Source organism: Rhinolophus sinicus, linkage group LG01 (assembly GCF_036562045.2).
Source record: "Rhinolophus sinicus isolate RSC01 linkage group LG01, ASM3656204v1, whole genome shotgun sequence".
In the NCBI taxonomy this organism is placed as follows: Eukaryota; Metazoa; Chordata; class Mammalia; order Chiroptera; family Rhinolophidae; genus Rhinolophus; species Rhinolophus sinicus.
In genome coordinates this window covers 155,695,404-155,715,253 of record NC_133751.1, presented here as the reverse complement: position 1 = coordinate 155,715,253, position 19,850 = coordinate 155,695,404, and the positions used below count along the sequence as shown (strand labels likewise).

Here is a 19,850-nt window from a genome sequence, read left to right as displayed (position 1 = left end):
TAGTGAGTGCTCAAAAGATGGCAGCTAGCACAGCTATTAGCTAGCTATTATTACACATAAAGCATTGTGCCCTGCACTGAGCGTATATCAATTTTTTAGGCTATGGTATCCCATCTGAAAATAAAGACTATATGTATAATCTTTAAAGAGAAAATAGGAGGTGATATGGCCAAGGAGGCAACAATGGAATAACACAAGTCTCAACTGTAAGATTTCTCCTCCACAAAAAAATGGAAAGGTCCTAAGATTTCATTTGAACTACTGTTTGTTGTTATTTTTAAAATTTAGTTCCAGGTGCCAACAAGAGAAGATACAGTCCTATCAATGCTGGCCTGGCTGAGTCATGGTTAAGAACAAAGATTCTGACAACAGGAGATAAGAAGTTCTTCTTGGCTTTGTCATTTACTAGCTATATACACTACAGCAAATGACTTAACTTCCCTAAGCCTCAATTTACTCATCTTTAAAATGGGGATAGCAATAATGTCAATCTCAGAGAGTTGTTCAGAAGCTTAAATAAAACAACATATGGATAGTATTAACACAGCATCTAGTACATAGCAAACACTCAAATAATATAAATTATTACAGGGAGGTAAAGATGAACGACCATAGAGAAATGAGAATGTGAGGAGGTCCTAGAAATATGTGGCAGTTTGAGGAGTATCAACCATACACTCGGCAAAAAAGAAGAAAATCAAAATCTGTCTAAGGGAACACAGAAAAGGCAAGATTTATTCCAACATTTAAATTATAAAAGTATAGGCATATAAAAATGTCTAAGGCTGGTAGTAACAAATTTATAATAAAAACAGGTACATGTCTAATAAGTAAGTGGTTAAATAAATTATGGTAAAGCCATATGATATTAATACCTGCAATCATTAAGAAAACATGTTCTTGACACTATGGTAACATATTTTTAAAGTATGTATTCATATCTATAAACATATTCATATCACACAAAAAGACAGAAAAGAAATATCCTAGGGGAGCATTTGAGATCTTGCTCCCCTGCATATGTCATCAGTTTGTACAAATAAACTATTACAAAAATTCTTTTTTAAAAAAAAGAAAAAGAAATATCCCAAAACATTAACAAGTTATTTCTGAATAACAAAACTATAGGTAATTTTAAAGTTTTTCTTTAAATTTTGCTGATTTTTTCAAAAAATTCTTTAACAAATATGTATTGTTTTGTAATATTTTTAAAGCTATTTTTAAGCATATCAGGAGTTTTTAAGACTTACACAGTATATTAATAATAAAACTAGTGAAAATAATTCTGAGTTTACCTTGTAGCTCACTTTTAATAAGGCAACTTTCCATCATGTACAATAGCACAGTGACCATAATATCCAGCAGCTGACATTCTTCTGTCACCTGTCTGGCTAACTCCTCATTGCTGAACAACTGAACACTAATATGCACAATTCTGTTAGACATTGTGTCTGATTCATGACTTTTCTTCAGTGTTTTCATAATAAAAGCATAATGTTGAACAAAAGTTTTGGTAAAAGCAACCTGTAAATTTTTTAAATAGAAAGAAAAAGACACATTAGTTTGAGTTTTATAACACATTTTCCAATATAGTGTATTAACATTTTAAAACTATTATTAACTTGTAAAGATGTCCAAAGTAAATTAAAAAAATAATTTCAATGATGATGGTAGTCTTGAATCACATTTTCCCTTTTTTTGGAACATTAGCAAAATATTCTGATGTTTTCAAAATTTTAATAGGCATTTTAATTTATTAAAACTTTAAAGCAATTACAAATACCATGGTTTAAAATACAAATTTTTACTATGCTCAAAGTACATCAATTTATTATTGTCCAAATATATGTCTTTGTTCTGTGCTACGACTTTAACAACAAAATCTAAAGTTGCAGCTAAAAGCTATCACAGAGGATTTCATATAACTTAACAAGTGAGTCAGTGTGATTACTCCAAAAGAATTACCCTCCTATTTGATCTGAAAGCTGATCACTAACCTGACTAAATACTCTTTCTGTGTAACATGTACATTTTCTCAGTTGTTTTCTTAAGCAGGTATAAAGACACAAAACAATGGCATTATTAAAGTGTCACTCTTAAAGAGGCTTTATTACGTAAACCATAAGAATTACAACATGATGCATTTTCTTTTCATACACTAGGCTGTGTCACTTTGCCATAGCCATATGGTGGTAACAGGTGGGTCCAGACCCTCTGAGACGAGAGACTTCACTTACCTACATGTGTTACATGAGTCATTAACTGTTCTATCTTTAACAGTTATGGCCAGCAGCTACTAATCCCATGTTTTCCCATTCCTAAACCCACAATCTAAATTCAGTTGCCCCCATTACACACTCTCATAGCACCTTGTGCCTCTCCTTTAGAAAACTTACTACAATTTGTAACTACATATTTATTTGTGCAATTGTGTTTATGTTTGTCCCCCAGCATTCCCTTTGGATCAAGTTCCATGCAGAAAGACAGCCCTTAGGAATTTTGCTTAGTGGTGCTTTGCCACAGATCTACGATAGTGTGCTTTTTCTGTAGACCCTGTGTTGGCAACAGAGGAAGCTAATGCTCTTTTATAGCATTATACCAGTCCTCAGGACTACAATACAATAAGCCACAGCTGAGAAATACATCAAACAGATTTAGTAATGAAAAGGCAAAGAAGGGGGAGCAAAGATCAGAAAGGAAGGGAAAAAAATGTAGATACCTTATACTCTTGATCTGGAAGCATGTTGAGTAAGAAAGTTACCATCTTCTGGGGGAATTCATACTTTATAGTCCAAAACAATAGTTCTTCTAGGAAACTTTTATGTTTCAAAACATCCATTATGGATTGATCTGCATAAGAAAAAAATTATCACCTAATGATTTAAGTTCCTCATCTCATTTAAACCTTACTACAATTAATAACCCATCAACTTCAAACACATAAATGTATCTAAAAATTAAGGATATCCTTTCAATAATTTGATAATATGGAAATATCAAGCTAGATTTCTATAATCTCCACAGTATATAAATATCAAAATACTTAATCTTTATATTTTAATATAAAGCAGCTACCACAATAAAAAATAAGTCATTACTTGTCCTTAAACATAAGCCATTTATTTAAAATTTCTACTAAGATTCAAAATAATTATCTTACAAGAACAATATTCATGGTACTTAATTTAAAATAGCAATAATGATTTTAAGCTAAAAACATACTACTAAGGACATAAAGTCCAAAGTTATCTAAATTTTTCAATTTTTAGAAAGAAGGGTGAAATCTTTATAGATTCAGTAATTTAACTATTTCTTTAAAATCACCTCTCATAAATGAAACACTAACTTCACTGGAGAAAATAGTTACTAACGCATTGCTTACTCTAGTATACAGAAGCATCTACTTTTTTCTAGTAAAAATATACAAGGAAAAGTATAAAGAGTGTTACATATGCTTACTTGCACTGGACTCAAGATGCCCTCTTCATGTATAGAGGAAATGGGAAATGGATGACCCTTTTGAATAAAGGTATTCAAAAGGAATAAAATCATCTGCTAGAAAGCCTATCTCTAAGCCAAGTGCCCCTCCTTGAAGGTTAGGCTGTCTCTTGCTAATCTCTGCATCCGTGACACACTCAGTAAACAGAAAGGTCTCAATGGGTATATAATGAACTGAATATTTTTAATACTTTAGCTTTCTCTTTCTCTCGCATTCTAATTTTTTTCCCTAAAAATGAACTAGAAAATTCTGACTATTAATCTTTGTTGGAGGAAATGATCTTGGGCTACTGCTCTGAATAATCAAAAAGGACATCAAAAGGAAATAGCAAGTATCAACAGTGAATGGACTGGTTTAGTGACAGTGCTTAAGCAGGAACTGGAGTTGGATGAAAGATTTGAAAAAACAGTATCACATGCACCAATATACTCAGGCATAACCCTAACTACATTACAGTTCAAGTTGTCTTGCAAGATAACCTTGGAGAGTTTTTTTCAATTAACCCTATCCCAGTTTCACGGTTCTTCTATTATTGAGTAAGGTGTTCACACATCTCCCTCAGGTGATGAGTCTAAAAGCATAACAAAGAGCTTAGTATGTCATCACTCTCTTGATTCTTCTATAAAACATTGAGTTTAACAAGACTTGAATCTTGACTTGACCTTTTAAACATAACTTTAACCCAATTTTTCCATTAGTAATTAATAACACACTATTTTCAGAATAATAATTTCATTATTCTGGAGAGATTATAATTTTAACTACAGAGAGGCAAAAGTATCTACCAATCCCCTACCTAACTCTCTTTCAGTGGTGCCTTCACTACAAACAATATGTAATAAGGGTAAAAATATAAATATGATTACACTATACATCCCTTTATTAGAAACTAAATTTTTTCTATTTTCCAAATCTCATAATTTTCTACTTGCTAAACAGGAATCTCTTCCTCCTAAAAGATCATTCCCAGAATGATCTTGCAAGAAATAAGGTAAAATATATTCAAAGACATACACTAACAGATTCAAAGCCAAAAGTAATAAAATTAGGACCCAGGTGAATCATGTGGCAGGAATGTAAGGATTATAATTAAAAATTTCAAATATATGGTGATGGAAGGAGAACTGACTCTGAGTGGTGAACACACAATGGGATTTATAGATGATGAAATACAGAATTGTACACCTGAAATCTATGTAAATTTACTAACAATTGTCACCCCAATAAATTAAAAAAAAAAAATAGTAAAAAAGGAAAAAAAAAATTAGAATATAATCCACAGCACATTGCTGAAGCCAATCTAATTCTCACAATTCACTTGGCACTAATATAATTGAAAATTTCACAGACTACCAAAAGAATAAAATAAAACCCTCACAGATAAGTGCTTCTTAACATGTTATCTACAAAGCTGAACAAAACTAATAGTATTACTCTTAGAATTCATAGTTATGACTCTGCAAGCTCACATCAGCCAAATAAAAATGATGGGTCAAGCATTTAAAAGGAAAGCTACATTAACTTCGTTTTAAATAAATAAAACAATCCAAATGCACCAGAAAAGCTGTGGCTTCTACTAAAATGAAAATAGTTGCAGTTACGTACAATCACTTTTTTTTTATCTTCAGACCAAAAAAAAAAACACTGCCATAATAGTTTTCATTGTTGTTTCAAAAGAGGTAACATCAGTTTCCCTAGATATTTAAAACACATTATGTGCTTTATGTGTTATGGTATAGAAATGTGGTTAGAAATGCTTCCATTAGTTATGTATGACTATTTACCTTTAAAATCTTCATTGTCATGACTTTTACAGTGCTTCAGCTACCTTAAGCCAAATTTTTAAAAGAAATTTTTGAAGAATCAGTACGCAGTATAAATGCATGGTAAGGTAAAGGTTATAATTAGACAGCAGAGTCCAGGCTCTGCAACTCAAAAAATGTTAGCAACAGCCTTCTAAGCCTCAGTTTCTTCATCCTTAAAATTTAGATTTTGAGAACAGGCAGTGATGTGTTTAATACAGCGCCTCATCTCTTACCTATTACTACATATTTTATTTTTAGCTCACTTTCAAACTGTTGAACCAAATTCTTACACAAACTAAACCACTCCCTGGACTTCAGGTATCTTCAAAAGCAACACTTTTTGAAAACACCATGGGTTCTACTAATTCAAAGAGCCATTTCTTCCATGTACATACTTAAACTAAAAATGGATAACTGATCAAGTCTGGAATCTATACTACTTCTTACCAGTAGATAAAGAAAGAGAAGACAATCCAATCCCAAATGTGAAAAAAAATTCAGGATAAAAGAAAATAAACTTCAATTTTAAGTACCTTCAGCCCGAGTTTGATCAGGCTGACGGAGGACAATGACCTCTTACACCATAACAGGTATTTTCTGGGCTTCCCTAAAGCTTAAACTCAAGTATGTGCCTACCAATCTGCTCCAACTCAGATGTGTCACAAGGACTCAGGTAAACACATGAACAACTCTGGTTAATTTAAAGAGCCAGGTAGCCATATGGGTTTCTAATTTTCTTCAGGCACCACAGGTTCTCTGCTGAGCCAGGAAGCAGAGGAGCACATGTGTATGTATGCACCCTGGATCACAGATCAATGTCATACCCTTTGCTAGCAGCCCACAAGTTAAATGCAGCAGCCTAAGTAACTAAGACCAGACTTACAAAATGAGCCTCTACTGAAATTGCCTGCTTGCTCCACCTTTCCAAGCAGTCCTAAACATTCCACAAGATACACTTATTCAGCAACAGAAGTAAGATTCTTCTTTTCATCAAAATATCCTTTTAACCACTGGAGACTATCTAACAGACCACATCAACCTAGACAACAGACCACGTTAAACTTTTGAAATCCATGGCAAAAATCCAGAGTACAGGCTGCCAACTAAAAACAAGCACTCTAGAAAAGCTTTCAGTGAGGGCCAAGAAAACATAGCGGATAAGAGCTTAGGCTCTGGGATCTACTTCCCATTAGCTGTGATCCCTAACATGCCTCCATTTATTAATTCATAAAAAATAATAACAAAACTTGCTTCATATGGTTACTTTGAGAATTAAATGAGACAATGCCTGTGAAGCGCTTAGCACTATGTCTAGCATATCCAAAAGGTTCAATAAATATTACTCATTATTATTATTAATAATCTATTCCCTCACTACAGGCATATCTACTTCCTCCTTTGAGTAAATATGTATTAAGTCTTTACTGAGCCCTTAATGTGTATTAAGCGTTATTCTTCTCTTTCATTCTAATATTCATTCATTCTTATTCTCTCTCTCTCTTTCACCATCTCTTCCTTATTTGTCCTTCTTCACTGCAGAAATTGCATACCCTAGATTATAAAAAGACATAAACCAAACTAAAACTTTACACCTAAAATACTGAATCGAAATCAAAGAATCAATGAAAAGACTTTTTCTGGCTCAAATATGATAATGCACATTTTATAAAAAAACAAACAATAAAATCCCAATAGTAAAGGTTTTACTTGATTTTTTTCTTTATATAAATTTTATTGGGGAATACTGAGGGACAGTGTGTTTCTCCAGGGCCCATCAGTTCCAAGTCGTTGTCCTTCAATCTAGTTGTGGAGGGTGCATGCAGCTCTCAGCTCCAAGTCCAGTCGCCATTTCCAATCTTTAATTGCAGGGGGCACAACCCACCATCCGATGCAGGAATTGAGCGGACAACCTTGTTGTTGAGAGCTCACGCTCTAACCAACTGAGCCATCTGGCAGCCCCGGTTTTACTTGATTTGGAAGTCCCCTAACAAAACTTTCTCCATCATTAGACAAATCTAACAATGTAACTCTCTTTTCAAACAATTTTGATGTCAATACAGCTAGCCAGTCAAGTATTCTTAATAATTAAGCATTTTAGGAGCTTCTTATACAAGGCAAAAACAAAATATAAATACCTTTGGTGCTACTGCTTAGTTTGACCCTCTTTCTCTTGCCCAGACCTTGACTCCCATCCTGATCCTCCTGGAGGAAAAACAAAATTAGCATTATAATAGTCCTATTCGTGAATTTATACATTTTACATAAACATAAATTTGCTTATAAATCATTAAATATAATAGTCATGCTTACGCATTATTAACACATTTTACTTTTATGTATTTGCTATAGTATCTTTTTAATGCTGCTAATTTTGATTAAAATATATAAAGAAAATCCTTAGCATTAAAAGAGTTCTTAAACTTAATCTGTGCTTCTAATGCAAGACTCTTTAATACCCCAAAATTCCAAAATAAAAATTTTCCTCACCTTATAAACATAACGTCAAATGAGAATAAAGAAGCTAAGTGGGAAGAGGAGCAGATTAGCATAGGAAGGAAGGAGAGAAGAGGAAGCCGGGTAAAAAAAGGAACAGAGGAAAGGATTTGAAGAGTCTAAGAAAAACAAAAGCTATAATCAGTATTTGGATGCTGTAATGCAGGGTCTCTGGTCCCACTCTCAGCAGGTGGATACAGAATATGGTGAGGCCAAAAAGGAACAACAACGGAGCCACAGACAGGGGAGTCATACTATATTCTTGATGGCAGCTGGCCTAGACACAAGAAGCAAACATCCGCCAGTACCCCAACGAGGGGTCTTCCTGCACCCCAGTCTCGCTGGCGGCTGGGCGAGACACACAAAGTAGGATCCACAGGATCCGCAATCTGCCACCTACGCTTGCTAACTCCACTTGCCAGCTGCAATCCACAGTCCACTTCTCTGGCAACCAACCAACCTCCTAGCGTAGCCATGGCAGTTATATTAGTGGCTAATGGCTAACCAGAAACAGCTGATGGCCACCCAGCCACTGCGGATGGCTATCTGATTACAGCTGATGGTCATCTAACAACTGAGCCAGCATTTTTCTATGTGAGGCCAAGAGCCTGGAAACTGCTCTCTGGGATTCTGTCCCCACACTCCACCCCTCCAGGGTCTCATCTCACAATCTACATGACAAGCATCTTCCACGAGAGGGCCTGTGTCAGGAACCCAGCACAAGAGAAAAAGTTTCAGTCCAGTTCAAGCAACGTCCCGGGGGTGTCCCTCGATGTCCACACACCCTCTGGGCACAGCCAGGGTTTCTAGGGTACCACCAGTCTTTCTGGGCATAGCCAGATTTCCTGGGCACAGCCAGGGTTTCTCAAGGTACCGGGCTGGAACAATAGTGGCTCACAGCCAAGGTGCTTACATATTCTCAACGGCTGCCGGTCTAGACACAAGAAGCAAACATCCACCTGCACCCCAACAAGGAGTCTTCCTGCACCCCAGTCTCGCTGGCGGCTGGGCAAGACACAGGAAGTAGGATCCACATGATCCGCAATCTGACATCTGCGCTTGCTAACCTGACTTGCTAGCTATAATCCACCACCCGCTTCTCTGCCAACCAACCAACCCCCTTGCCAGCGTAGCCACAGCAGTTATATTAGTGGCTAATGGCTAATCAGTAATAGCTGATGGCCACTCAGTCACAGCGGATGTCCATCTGATTACAGCTGATGACCATCTAATAATCGAACCAGCACCTTTCCACATGAGGCCGAGAGCCTGGAAACTGTTCTCTGGGACTCTGTCCCCACAGAGGGAGTCTCAGGGGATGGTACAATGTAGCACAACAACAGACTGGGAAGCTAGCCAGCTGAGAAACAACGAGGAAGCAGCCTACCACTAGGGAAAACGAGGTGAGGCTAGGGGTGTGCCGCTTAGGGGGGAGCCTGGGTACAGGTGCACCTTTCTAACTTTCTTTAAATGTTGCTGGAAAGGCTCTTGCTAACTTTGTAGCTAAGTTCAGGGTCTTCCCCCCCTCCCCCCCCAGCTGCAGGTTATTATTCCACTCCATTATCCCAGCTCTCCTAAACTGGGAAAGATTACATATGAATCCAAACTTCCACATTATACTGACATCTTTTTACTATTTTCCAACTGGTATTATAAAGACATGTGCTAATACTTTGGTATACAGTCTGTTGTGCTAACAACAGTGTTGGTGGCATGTTAGAATTGTAGCACAAATTCCCAGATTTCTCAGTTACAGCCCATCAAATCTCTGACGCAGAAGAGTAGCCACAGCTGCGTGCTGCTGTTCTATCCACTGGTATAGCTTCCTTGGCTGACATACCATAGTCTTAACGTCAGGTTGCTGTCAAGCCCTGCATCGGTCCTCAGGGCCAGCCTTGGGTTTTCCAGAGCTACCACTTAGCTCAGTCAGACAGCATTTACTGAGGACTTCAATGAGCACCCCCTATTTCCCCCACATCAACCTGGCAGCAGGACTGACAATCAAACTACACTCTCCTCCTCTGTCACGCCCACCTTGCCCTTGAAGAAACTCAACCAGAATGAAATTTGGAGCCTTAAAAGACAGAAGACACAAGAATGTAAAATCATGCCACAGGGCCCAGGGGATTCTGAAGTTTGAAATTTTAGCTAACAGCCACTTAGGAAACTGTTCTCCTAGTCCTGAGAGAAAAGACAAATTTGAGAAAACTATGTTATATCCCGGTTAGGATAACTTTATAACTTCAAATATAAACTTCCTATGAAACAAATCTCCTTGATCAAGTAGTGGTCATGGAAATAAGAAGTTCTATAAATTTCCCAGCCTTATATTCTAAAAGACAAGTAAAATTAGCCAGGCAAAGGTGGGGAAAGTCATTCCAAAAAGAGAAGACAGCATAAACAAAGGCACAAGATCACAAGACTGGAAACATAGACTAGTGAGTTGGGCTTGATATCGTATTAGATACGAACCACAGCTAGGAAAGGAGATGATTTCCAGCTAAACTAGTGGGAAAATGGGTACTCTTGGACATTGCTAGTAAGAGTGTACAGTAGTACAACTTTCCTGAATGACAATTTGTCAGTACACATGTCATAAGTCTTTAAAGTGTATTTATAACTGGAACAGAAATTCCAGTTCTAGGAATTTACCCTGAAGAAATAATCAGACAAGTTAACAGGAACTCTACGCAGAACTAGTCATCACAATGTTATTTGTAACAGGAAAAAAAAAATAGTCTTTGGCTTCCAACAGCAGGAGATTAGATTAGGTAAACAAATTACAGCGCACCTCTACCCTATTAAGAAAAAGAATGCTAGAGCTGTATATTAATTGTGACCAGACAGATGTTCAAAAACTACTATAAATGAAAAAAGGATACTATGTAAAATAGCATATGGAGTATAAAACCATTTAAGTATTGATAATATGCACAAATAAAATCTGTTAAAATATTCTCGTTATAGATGTTTAAATCTATCATTAGTGAGAAGAACAGGTTACAGAATAGCACGGATACCATGAAACCATTAAAATATACTACATAACAAATCTGTTAGAATACAAACGTTTATAGTAAGCCACCTCTAAGTGACAGAATAATAGGTCATTTATTATCTTTTTGTTAATCTTTATTTTTTATTTATTCAACAATGAATATGGATTGTAATGGATTAATAAATATTTTAAATACTAGTTCTAATTACCATTCTTAATTGCAACAATCTGCCCTAAGATAATGGACTACTGTGTTATCTATTACAAGTCCCATATTTTTATTTCGAGAAAGAACACTATTTTTAATGAACAAGAACAACTCCAAATTGTGGCAATTTGAGGCATTCAGGAGGATGAAAACAATACAATTATCATGACTACAATACCCCACCCTACCACAAAGCCATTACAGGAAGCTGTAGTTCTTCCCCATTTATCCATGAAGAAACAGTATAGAAGTCTAGAAAATGATGGTCCAATGGACAAGAGAGGAAATTAAGTCAAGTACAATCTCAACCCAGACAGCAATTGTACAATTCCCAAAAAACACTTTCCAGACCTCAACTAGTCCATGGGCAGAGAAGTAGACAACATTGTTACATGTGTTTCAGGAACAAAGCGTGTATATAGGCCCAAAATGAGATAAGGAAAACAGATTCTAACCCTAAGCCTGGAAAAATCAACAAGTGATTTTTCAACCCAAATTAACCTGCCTTTCTTTCTTTGACAGAGTCACTAGACAGATGAAAAACGTGAGCTCCATAAAAATAAATAATAAAAATAAACAAGTCAGGTAAATTCACAGCTGATTAATAAAACAGTACTCAAAGAAAGTTAATACAGAATACAAATGGCTAAAAAGGAGTATTTAAAATATCAGTTTAAAAATACAAAATCCAAAGATCTGGAGAGATTGTTTCAATAAAATGAAACAAGGATTTATGTAAACCACTGTAATCTGACATTGTTTGCTTTAAATTAACTGTACAAGTACAAACAGAGAAGGAGCTCTAACTTGTCAGCTGTAAGTATGAGGGGGACGAAAAAAACCTAGGCATTCATTTGACCACAGGAGCTCCTGCCAACAGTCTAGCATTGCTACTAAAAGGCCAACAAAAAACCTTGGGCCTTAACAAAAACACAGTATGTTTATCAAAGAATGTCCCAGTACACTGAATCAGATCATAAGTTATCAAAAAGAGTGAATTACTGAAAGAGGTATCTACCTACAGCAAAGAATATTAAATAACTAAAGTTTATATTTAAAGGGTGTCATATGGAAGTAAAACAAAAAATCTTTCTAGGAGGAAAACAAGAAATTAGTGAAAATTACAATACTTAACACAGTATTGAGAAGAACTTCCTAGTAATTATTACAGCTATCAAACAAAGGAACACGTTGGCTCTTAAACTTGGTAAGCTCCCTACCACTGAAAGTGTTTATGAGGCTTACCAATTATCAGGAATGCTGTAAAATCACTCCCTACACTAGAAAAGAAATACATTGGATATTTCTAAGGTCCTCCTACCAAAAGTTTCCATGACTCCCCACCCATCAATGGTAATTACTATAAAAAATTAAAATTAAACCATATACCTCTAAAAAAATAATTTTCTTTCACATATTCATTTATGAAAAGCAACTGTGACTTTCAACTTTAATAATTCTGCTTTAGTAGCTACAAGTTTTGACATATTAGTTTTAAGTGTTTATTTGAATTCTGTCTCGAACAAAGGCAAGAATATTGAGATCATATCTACACAATAACTTATTTTATTTGTTAAGTGATTATTTCTCAATTATGTAAGAGTATGCAGAAAAAAGAGAGATCAACAAGCAAAATTAATAAACAATGCTTATTCCTGGATGGTATGGTTGAAGGTAAACGTTTTCTTTTGTATACTTTATTTTTATTTTTCAATTTTTCCACAGTGAACATTCCTGTTTTATAGTTTCACGGTTTGAAATTTATATTAACAGCTAAGATTTAATTTATATTAACAGCTAAGTACATTAAAGTCACAAAGATTAATGACCTGGTCACTGCATACAGACAAGTGGACACTGCTTATGGCAATGGTCACAGTGAATATAATCCTTTCCTTGAAAAGTTATCTTGATCTAAAAGATCTTAGTTTCTCTGAGAAACTCTAATTAGCCCCATGTACATACAATACTACAGATTATTTTCTTTTGAACTGAATTATCTGATGATTATAAATAAACCTAAACAAAAATGAACACATATTTAAATTTAAAAATACATCAAAGTTAAAATTTGCCTTTATTTTATTTTCTTTTTGGTTCCATAGAACACAAATAACATTTACTACTGTTATTTCATATGAGCTACATAAAAAAATAAGTATGAAGAATGGCATGAGTATAAATAGCACTACTGAGCACACAATGTTCTGTTACTCTAGGGATAGTGGGGACAAATATCTGACACAACTTGTATGAATAAAAAAGTAGACTGTAATATGTACATTCATTCAACTAAAACTCTGCAAATAGAAAGAAATCTTGCTGTTATAGTTTCAAATCTGTTTCTTCATTTTCAAAGTGGTAGGATTAGATTACCTCTAGGGTCTCTTCCAATCCTAAATTCTAACTTACATTTTTAAAATTGCTATAATTCCACCTCTAGAGTAGTACTTGCAATGTCACTACCCTCTTCTCATCCTTTCGTCCTTTCTACATAATTTTTAAGTCACAATACAAGAATGAAATCATTAAAATGGTTTGCTCAGTAATTCCATGAACCTATTGGATAAGGCTGTACAAACTCCGATCCTTAAACCTTATCCAGCTCTTCACTAAATTTCAAATATAAATATTAAAAGCAAATACCAGTTGCCCAAAAGAAAGCAATACGACTTTAAATGCCTTAATGAAATTTTTAAATGGCAAAAAAATAGGTATTTGTTCAAGAATATCTGTATCTGAGTACTCTTCCATCACTCTCTTTCCATCCATCTTATTTCTTCATCTACTTTCCCCTTTATTCTATTCTTTATTAAATTACTGCTTACATTTTTTTTATCATTTTAAGTAATAGTTGTAAAAAATGTTTTGAAAACAATAAAAGTACAATACAAATTTAAAATATTAGTGTCATTAGTTTTTAAGTAAGTGGGTGGAAATTCTTGTATTTTTCTCTCTAAATAAATTAGTCTAAAACTGACACTCCTTTAAATATTTAACTTGCTTCTTATTTATGATGTTTAGCTCCAAACGGAATTTTTTTCCCATGTAGATCACTCATCCTAATAGAATGCTCCCATTAAGAAATAAAAGCAGAATAAAATAGGATAGAGGACTCGAAGAAAAGACTAGCAAAAGAGTTATAATAATTTTATTATTTCATTATTTCATTAATTAAATTCAAAAGTATATTTTGTTCCTTAAGCTACAATAAATGTTAGTAAAATTTTAGTATATTCCCCTCACTTTACAAAGGTAAAGTTTAACTTTTTAAAAAACATCTTACAATCTTAATATAAGCATTTATTGGCTCCTTGTATAATACCGTGTTTCCCCGAAAATAAGCCCTAGCATGATTTTTCAGGATGACATCCCCTGAACATAAGCCCTAATGAGTCTTTTGGAGCAAACCTTAATATAAGACCCGGTCTTATTTTCGGGGAAACACGGTAGTAACCATTTTTCTTAACGAAAACTTTAATTTTAATTAAAACCCTACAATAGCCATTTCTGGTTACAGTAGTATTTCATTATCATGTTACAGTTTTTTCCCAACAGACAAGTACTACTGAAATAGATGTAACAATCTATAATCAAGTGTAGGTACATTATTCAGTTATAATCACTAGTCATTATTGGATATCAAGAGAATCCAAGAAAAAGAATTGCAAATGTCACATCCTTTTGTGGAAGTTTTAAAACATGTTTACAAATTCTTTGACACTCCTCCCATTGAGAGGTTAGGTCTATGTTCCCTCCCACTGAATCTGAGCCCACCTTAGCAACTCACAACTAATAGGACGCAGAGGAAGTGACACTATGTCACTTCCAAGGCTAGCTCAGAAAAGGCTCTATACCTTCTGCTCGTGTGCTGCTCACCCTGAAGAAGCCAGTTACTATATAAGAAGTCCAACAACTTGTAGTCACCATGCTGGATAAGTCACAAGTAGGCACTGCAGTCAACAGCCAGCTGAGCTCCCCTGGGCCCTCAACATGAACTGCCAGCCCTGTGAGTGGGCCATCTTAAATCTCCATCTCAGCTAAGCCTTCAGATGGCTTCAAATGTAGCCAAAAACGAACTGGAATCACATGAGAGAACCCAAGTAAGAACCACCCAGCTGCTCTTCCCAAATTCCTGAGTCATAAAATTGTGAGCAAAACAAAGTACTAATTTTAAGCCACAAAGTTTAGGGCAAAACTTTGTGGCTTGTTCCCTTTACAGAAAAACCTCTAGACCAACAAATAGGAGACCAACTGTCCATTTCCAACTCCACTAAGTAGAAGAAATTTACTAGCCTGAGTGAATCAGTTCATTCTATGGAATTCAGATTCCTCATCTATAAATAAGGAAGTTAGACAAGATGAACTTTAAGGTCACTTTTAGCTCTAATATTTTACATTTTTTATAACCTTCAAATTGCCACCTCCTAATTCTCATTTTTTGCTTTGTTATATAACATGACTTTTCTATTTCTAACTCAAGATTTGAAAATGTGTTCAGCACCAAAAAGCAAAGACTTCATAGTACATAAATCAATAAAACATAAATGAGTACATTTTTGTAAAAAAATTATGATCAAATAGACAATTTTAAAATAGAAAATTTCTTGACTTTATCACTAAAACTCTTCCATGATTACCCTTGGGTAATGGTCTTTATACTTTTCCATACTTTTGACTTTAAATATATGTGTGTGTGGCTTTTATAATCAAAAAGAAATATAACTTATTAAAATTTAAGATATGCATACCCTGTAACCTAGCAATTCCAAAACTTAGAGAACTATTTGCACATCTGCACCAAAAGAAATGTACGCATTGTGTCTTACAATAAAAAACCGAAAATTAAGGAAATGATTAAGTAAACTGTAGTTTATTCATATTTCAGAATACTATACAGCAGATAGGAAGAAAAGAGGACTGACAAAGATGGATTTGCATAATACATTTGCAGAGGAAATAAAAGGACACAAAATAGTATAACATTTTTATTTACTCACACACACTCTATCCATTTCTATAAGCACACAGTTATTTAACTACATAGAAAATGGTCTGTCAAGGACATCCAAACTATTACCTGTAGTTGCCCAGAGAAGAGGCTGGTATTAGGGAGGGTAGAGAGGAGACTTTTATTTTATCTGAATTGTCTGGCAAAACAACTACCATGTATTTGTGCATTATTTAATTTTTTAATTAAATTTTTAAAGATAAACTTCATTACTTTTATACCATGCTTTAGTAAACTATTTCCTCTAGACAGATAAGCAGAAATATCTATAATATGACCCACAAGCGCTCAAAAATTCAAATATTTGAATCCCTTCTACACATAAAGCACTAGGACAGAAAACATTTATCAAGAGCCTGATTTGTGTCTGATCCATGATAGGTACTTTATATATGTTATTCCATTTAATCCTAATATTAGAATTATCACCATTTTTTCATGAGGGAATTGATGTTCAGAAGTTAAATAACCTGGTAAAAAGCATAATGATGTTATGAGACAAGATTAAAATTCAGGTCTGCCTAACTCTAAAGCTCAAGTTTCTCTTAAAAACTAGATATCCCTCAATCCACTTCCAAGTAAATAACTCCAATTTCTTAAGTTTGCAAATACCCAAATATCCCATTTTTATCCCAATTAGAAAATATAATAAATACATAAACTATAAAAAGTACTTTGAAATAGACTAAAAATTTAATTATAAAATATGATCTAAAGATCAAAGTCTAAACTACTTCTAAATATATGTTAAATATACATCACATGTTCTAAAAGTAATTCTCAGCTACTATCATAAAAACAGTGTATGAGTATAGGTACTGAAATGAAGTATTTTGAAATTTCACCATCAAAAAAATATTTACTAGGATATTTACTCTGAGACATAATCATAATTAAGAGACAAATGATTATATCAATATGAAAGACATTACAACAGAGTTACTGAAACGAAGAATCTAAGAGGAATGACGAGAAGAAAGGACCTAAGAATCACAGATTAGAAGTAATGGTAATAAACAAAGAAAGATCAGATTTCAAATCCTCTGATATCCCCCTAGAAATTACTTCCAGAAAAGACTAAAAGCCGTTCGACCCATGCACACAAAAGGATCTCCTCCTAGCACCCTACCATAAAACATGGTGTTGTTGCAATGCAACTGTGTACAGTGAAAGTGTCCACCAGCAATTTAAAAGCTAATCTAGAGAGTTTAGGCCAAGACAAAAAAAGAATGTTACTTCTTTCCTAGACACAGGAGAAAGTATCTATGTTAAAGATCAGCTTTCCACATGCCCAGAAACCAAATCCAATTCATGACAATAAAGTAGAATCGTTAGCAAGCCTGATGGATGCATAATGCTTAGTATACTAAAATAATACAAAGGTTTTTATCAACCACATAAATACTAACATAAAATGACGGGGTGGCCAGTTAGCTCAGTTGGTTAGAGTATGGTGCTATATAACACCAAGGTTGCCGGTTCCATACCTGCATGGGCCACTGCGAGCTATGCCCTCCTTAAAAAAAAAAAAAAAAAAAAAATCCCACCTAACATAAAACTACAGATTTTTCTAGATCACATCAAGATATTTAGATTATTTTTAAACAGTGTTCTGTAAAATCACTAAACCGTTTCACTGTGTAATGGTTTTCTAAAGTTTCTCCTGGGAATAGCTACAAGGCTCCTTTCCTATCTGCCTTGCTTTAGACAAGGAAGTGCACTCATTCTACTCCTAAGTATTCCCAGATCTTGCCTTTTGAGAAGCCATTCCACCTCACCACAACATGCCTTTGAAGAAAACAGAATCAGCAGTTTAAAACCACGTCTATATCAACTCGCTTCCTTCTTTGACACATGAAGAATTAGCACTTTTACCCCATCGTTCCCTTCCTGTTGCTTCAAAGTGGAATTATTACTGTTTTAGTTGAAGCATTTATATATTTTTGAAAGTCTATCTTAAATATCAGCCAGTTTTCTCCATTTGTCATTATATCAACATTATTCTTCTTAGAAGTAACTCTTTAAAATTTAAAATAAAGCAAAAATTTTAGCTAACTATTTACATTTAAATAAGATTTTATCCCATTTAACAAGCACACATGTAGTGTTTACAATATGCTAGGCACTACTGCTCTAAGTGCTTGTGTCTCGTACATATATTAACTCATTCAATCCTCCTAATAAGACCAATAAATAAGTACTATTATTACCTCCATTTTACAGATAAGAAAATTTAGGCATGGATAAGTTAAGACACTTGCCCAGTCACACTACTAACAGGTACAGGAGCCAGATTCAAACTCAGGCATTATAATCAGAGTCAAACTCACAAGCAGCATACTAAACTGCCTATCCAATTTGTCAAAAACTCTTTAAAATTGTTTATCCAAAATGAGATTCCACAAAATGTTGGATTTCGGGAGCCTTTTAGGGGGGAAAAATACCACTATAAAGTTTAAATTATAAGGCATTAAATCAATTATAAGACTTCAATAACAGAAATCATGCTTTCAATAGGAGGTTATTTGGCTGAGTTAATCTGATATTATCAAATCAAAATGGGTTTTTAAAGAAAAAAGATACCTATGCTTGTATGTAATACAATTTTGTTTAAAAAAATCTTTAAATCAATCATTAAATTATAATCTGATTAAAAATATGAAATTTAAATTTTATAAGCATTAAGATTATAAACAAATATATGTAAAAAAGCAATTTTCTCTTATAAATTATATACTAAGAAAATACAGTAATGTTAAAAAGGACTCACTAGAAATATTTAATATATTAATAAACACTATAAAAATTGAAATTTCAAATTGACCATCTATCTATTTCCCGGTGCTTAGCTTCTTTTAATAATCCTTGACATATTAGGTATAACTTTATTATGAGATTAGAAAAGCAGTTACATTTCATATTCTTTTAATAATTATTCTAGACAAAGCTAAAGTTTTAAAAACCATTTCATTGTACAGATGACAGCAATTTAGATACATTTGGGGATAGCTTCCTAGGAAAAATCTGTCTCTTTCTATCTCCTATTTCTAAACTGTTACAAAAGAAATGAATTACACACAAGTAAAAATCTAGTTGCAGTCCTTGTTCTGTCACTAAGTAATTGTATAATCTTGAATAACTTATTATATTCTGAGCTTCAATGTCCTGATCTATAAAATGCAGCATTTAAACTAGATAATATCCACAAATCTGTATAGTTTTAAAACTTTTAAAATCCTACTTTTAAAAAGTTGCAAATTTTAAAGCTCACCTCATCTGAAGAGTCTAGTTGTCCCAATGTCCCTGTTGCACCTGCAAAACCTTTGGAAAGGAAAAGTTGTCCTTTATAGTTGTTAAATAATTAAATAATGCTTTACTACATTTAATACATAACAATACCAAAAGCTAAGTTTTGCTATATTAAGACACGTCATTCTAACAGTTATCTTGGCAGAGTTCAACATTTATCTTTAATAAATTTGGACATAATACTTTATACATCAATAGGAAATCTCCAGTAAACACCCAAATTGAATCATTGCAAGTGGTGTTTCAAAAGTATCTCTTTCTTTTTAGTTTTAAATATAATAACTGCTATATTTTTCACTAGTTAGAATGAGAACCTTAATAAACTAACCAGATTCCATTTAAGAAAAATGCCTGCTCTTCTTTGGCTAATCTCTTCTTTCTTGCTTCTAAATTATTGTTAACTTTTATTATTTTCCTTACGAAGAATGACACATTATTTAAATTTTTCAATAATGAGTAAAGTTTGAGGTGTTTTTTGCCTTAATACAGAGTTATTATACCACTGTCCAAATTAAATATGTAGACAA

At 34.0% G+C, this 19,850-nt stretch overlaps 1 protein-coding gene across 6 annotated transcripts in view; it reads right to left on the bottom strand.

The window, feature by feature from the left end:
* The window catches only part of UBR3 (ubiquitin protein ligase E3 component n-recognin 3), a 172,073-nt gene that overhangs the window by 116,147 nt on the left and 36,076 nt on the right, over positions 1-19,850 (bottom strand). For all 6 annotated transcript variants that reach the window (XM_019727400.2, XM_019727399.2, XM_019727401.2 and 3 more), the window contains exons 5-8: positions 19,286-19,335; positions 7,440-7,506; positions 2,720-2,850; positions 1,296-1,524 (exon numbers count right to left, since the gene is read on the bottom strand). In XM_019727400.2, the coding sequence (XP_019582959.2) occupies positions 1,296-1,524; positions 2,720-2,850; positions 7,440-7,506; positions 19,286-19,335 (477 nt within the window). The remainder of the gene's footprint in view (positions 1-1,295; positions 1,525-2,719; positions 2,851-7,439; positions 7,507-19,285; positions 19,336-19,850) is intronic.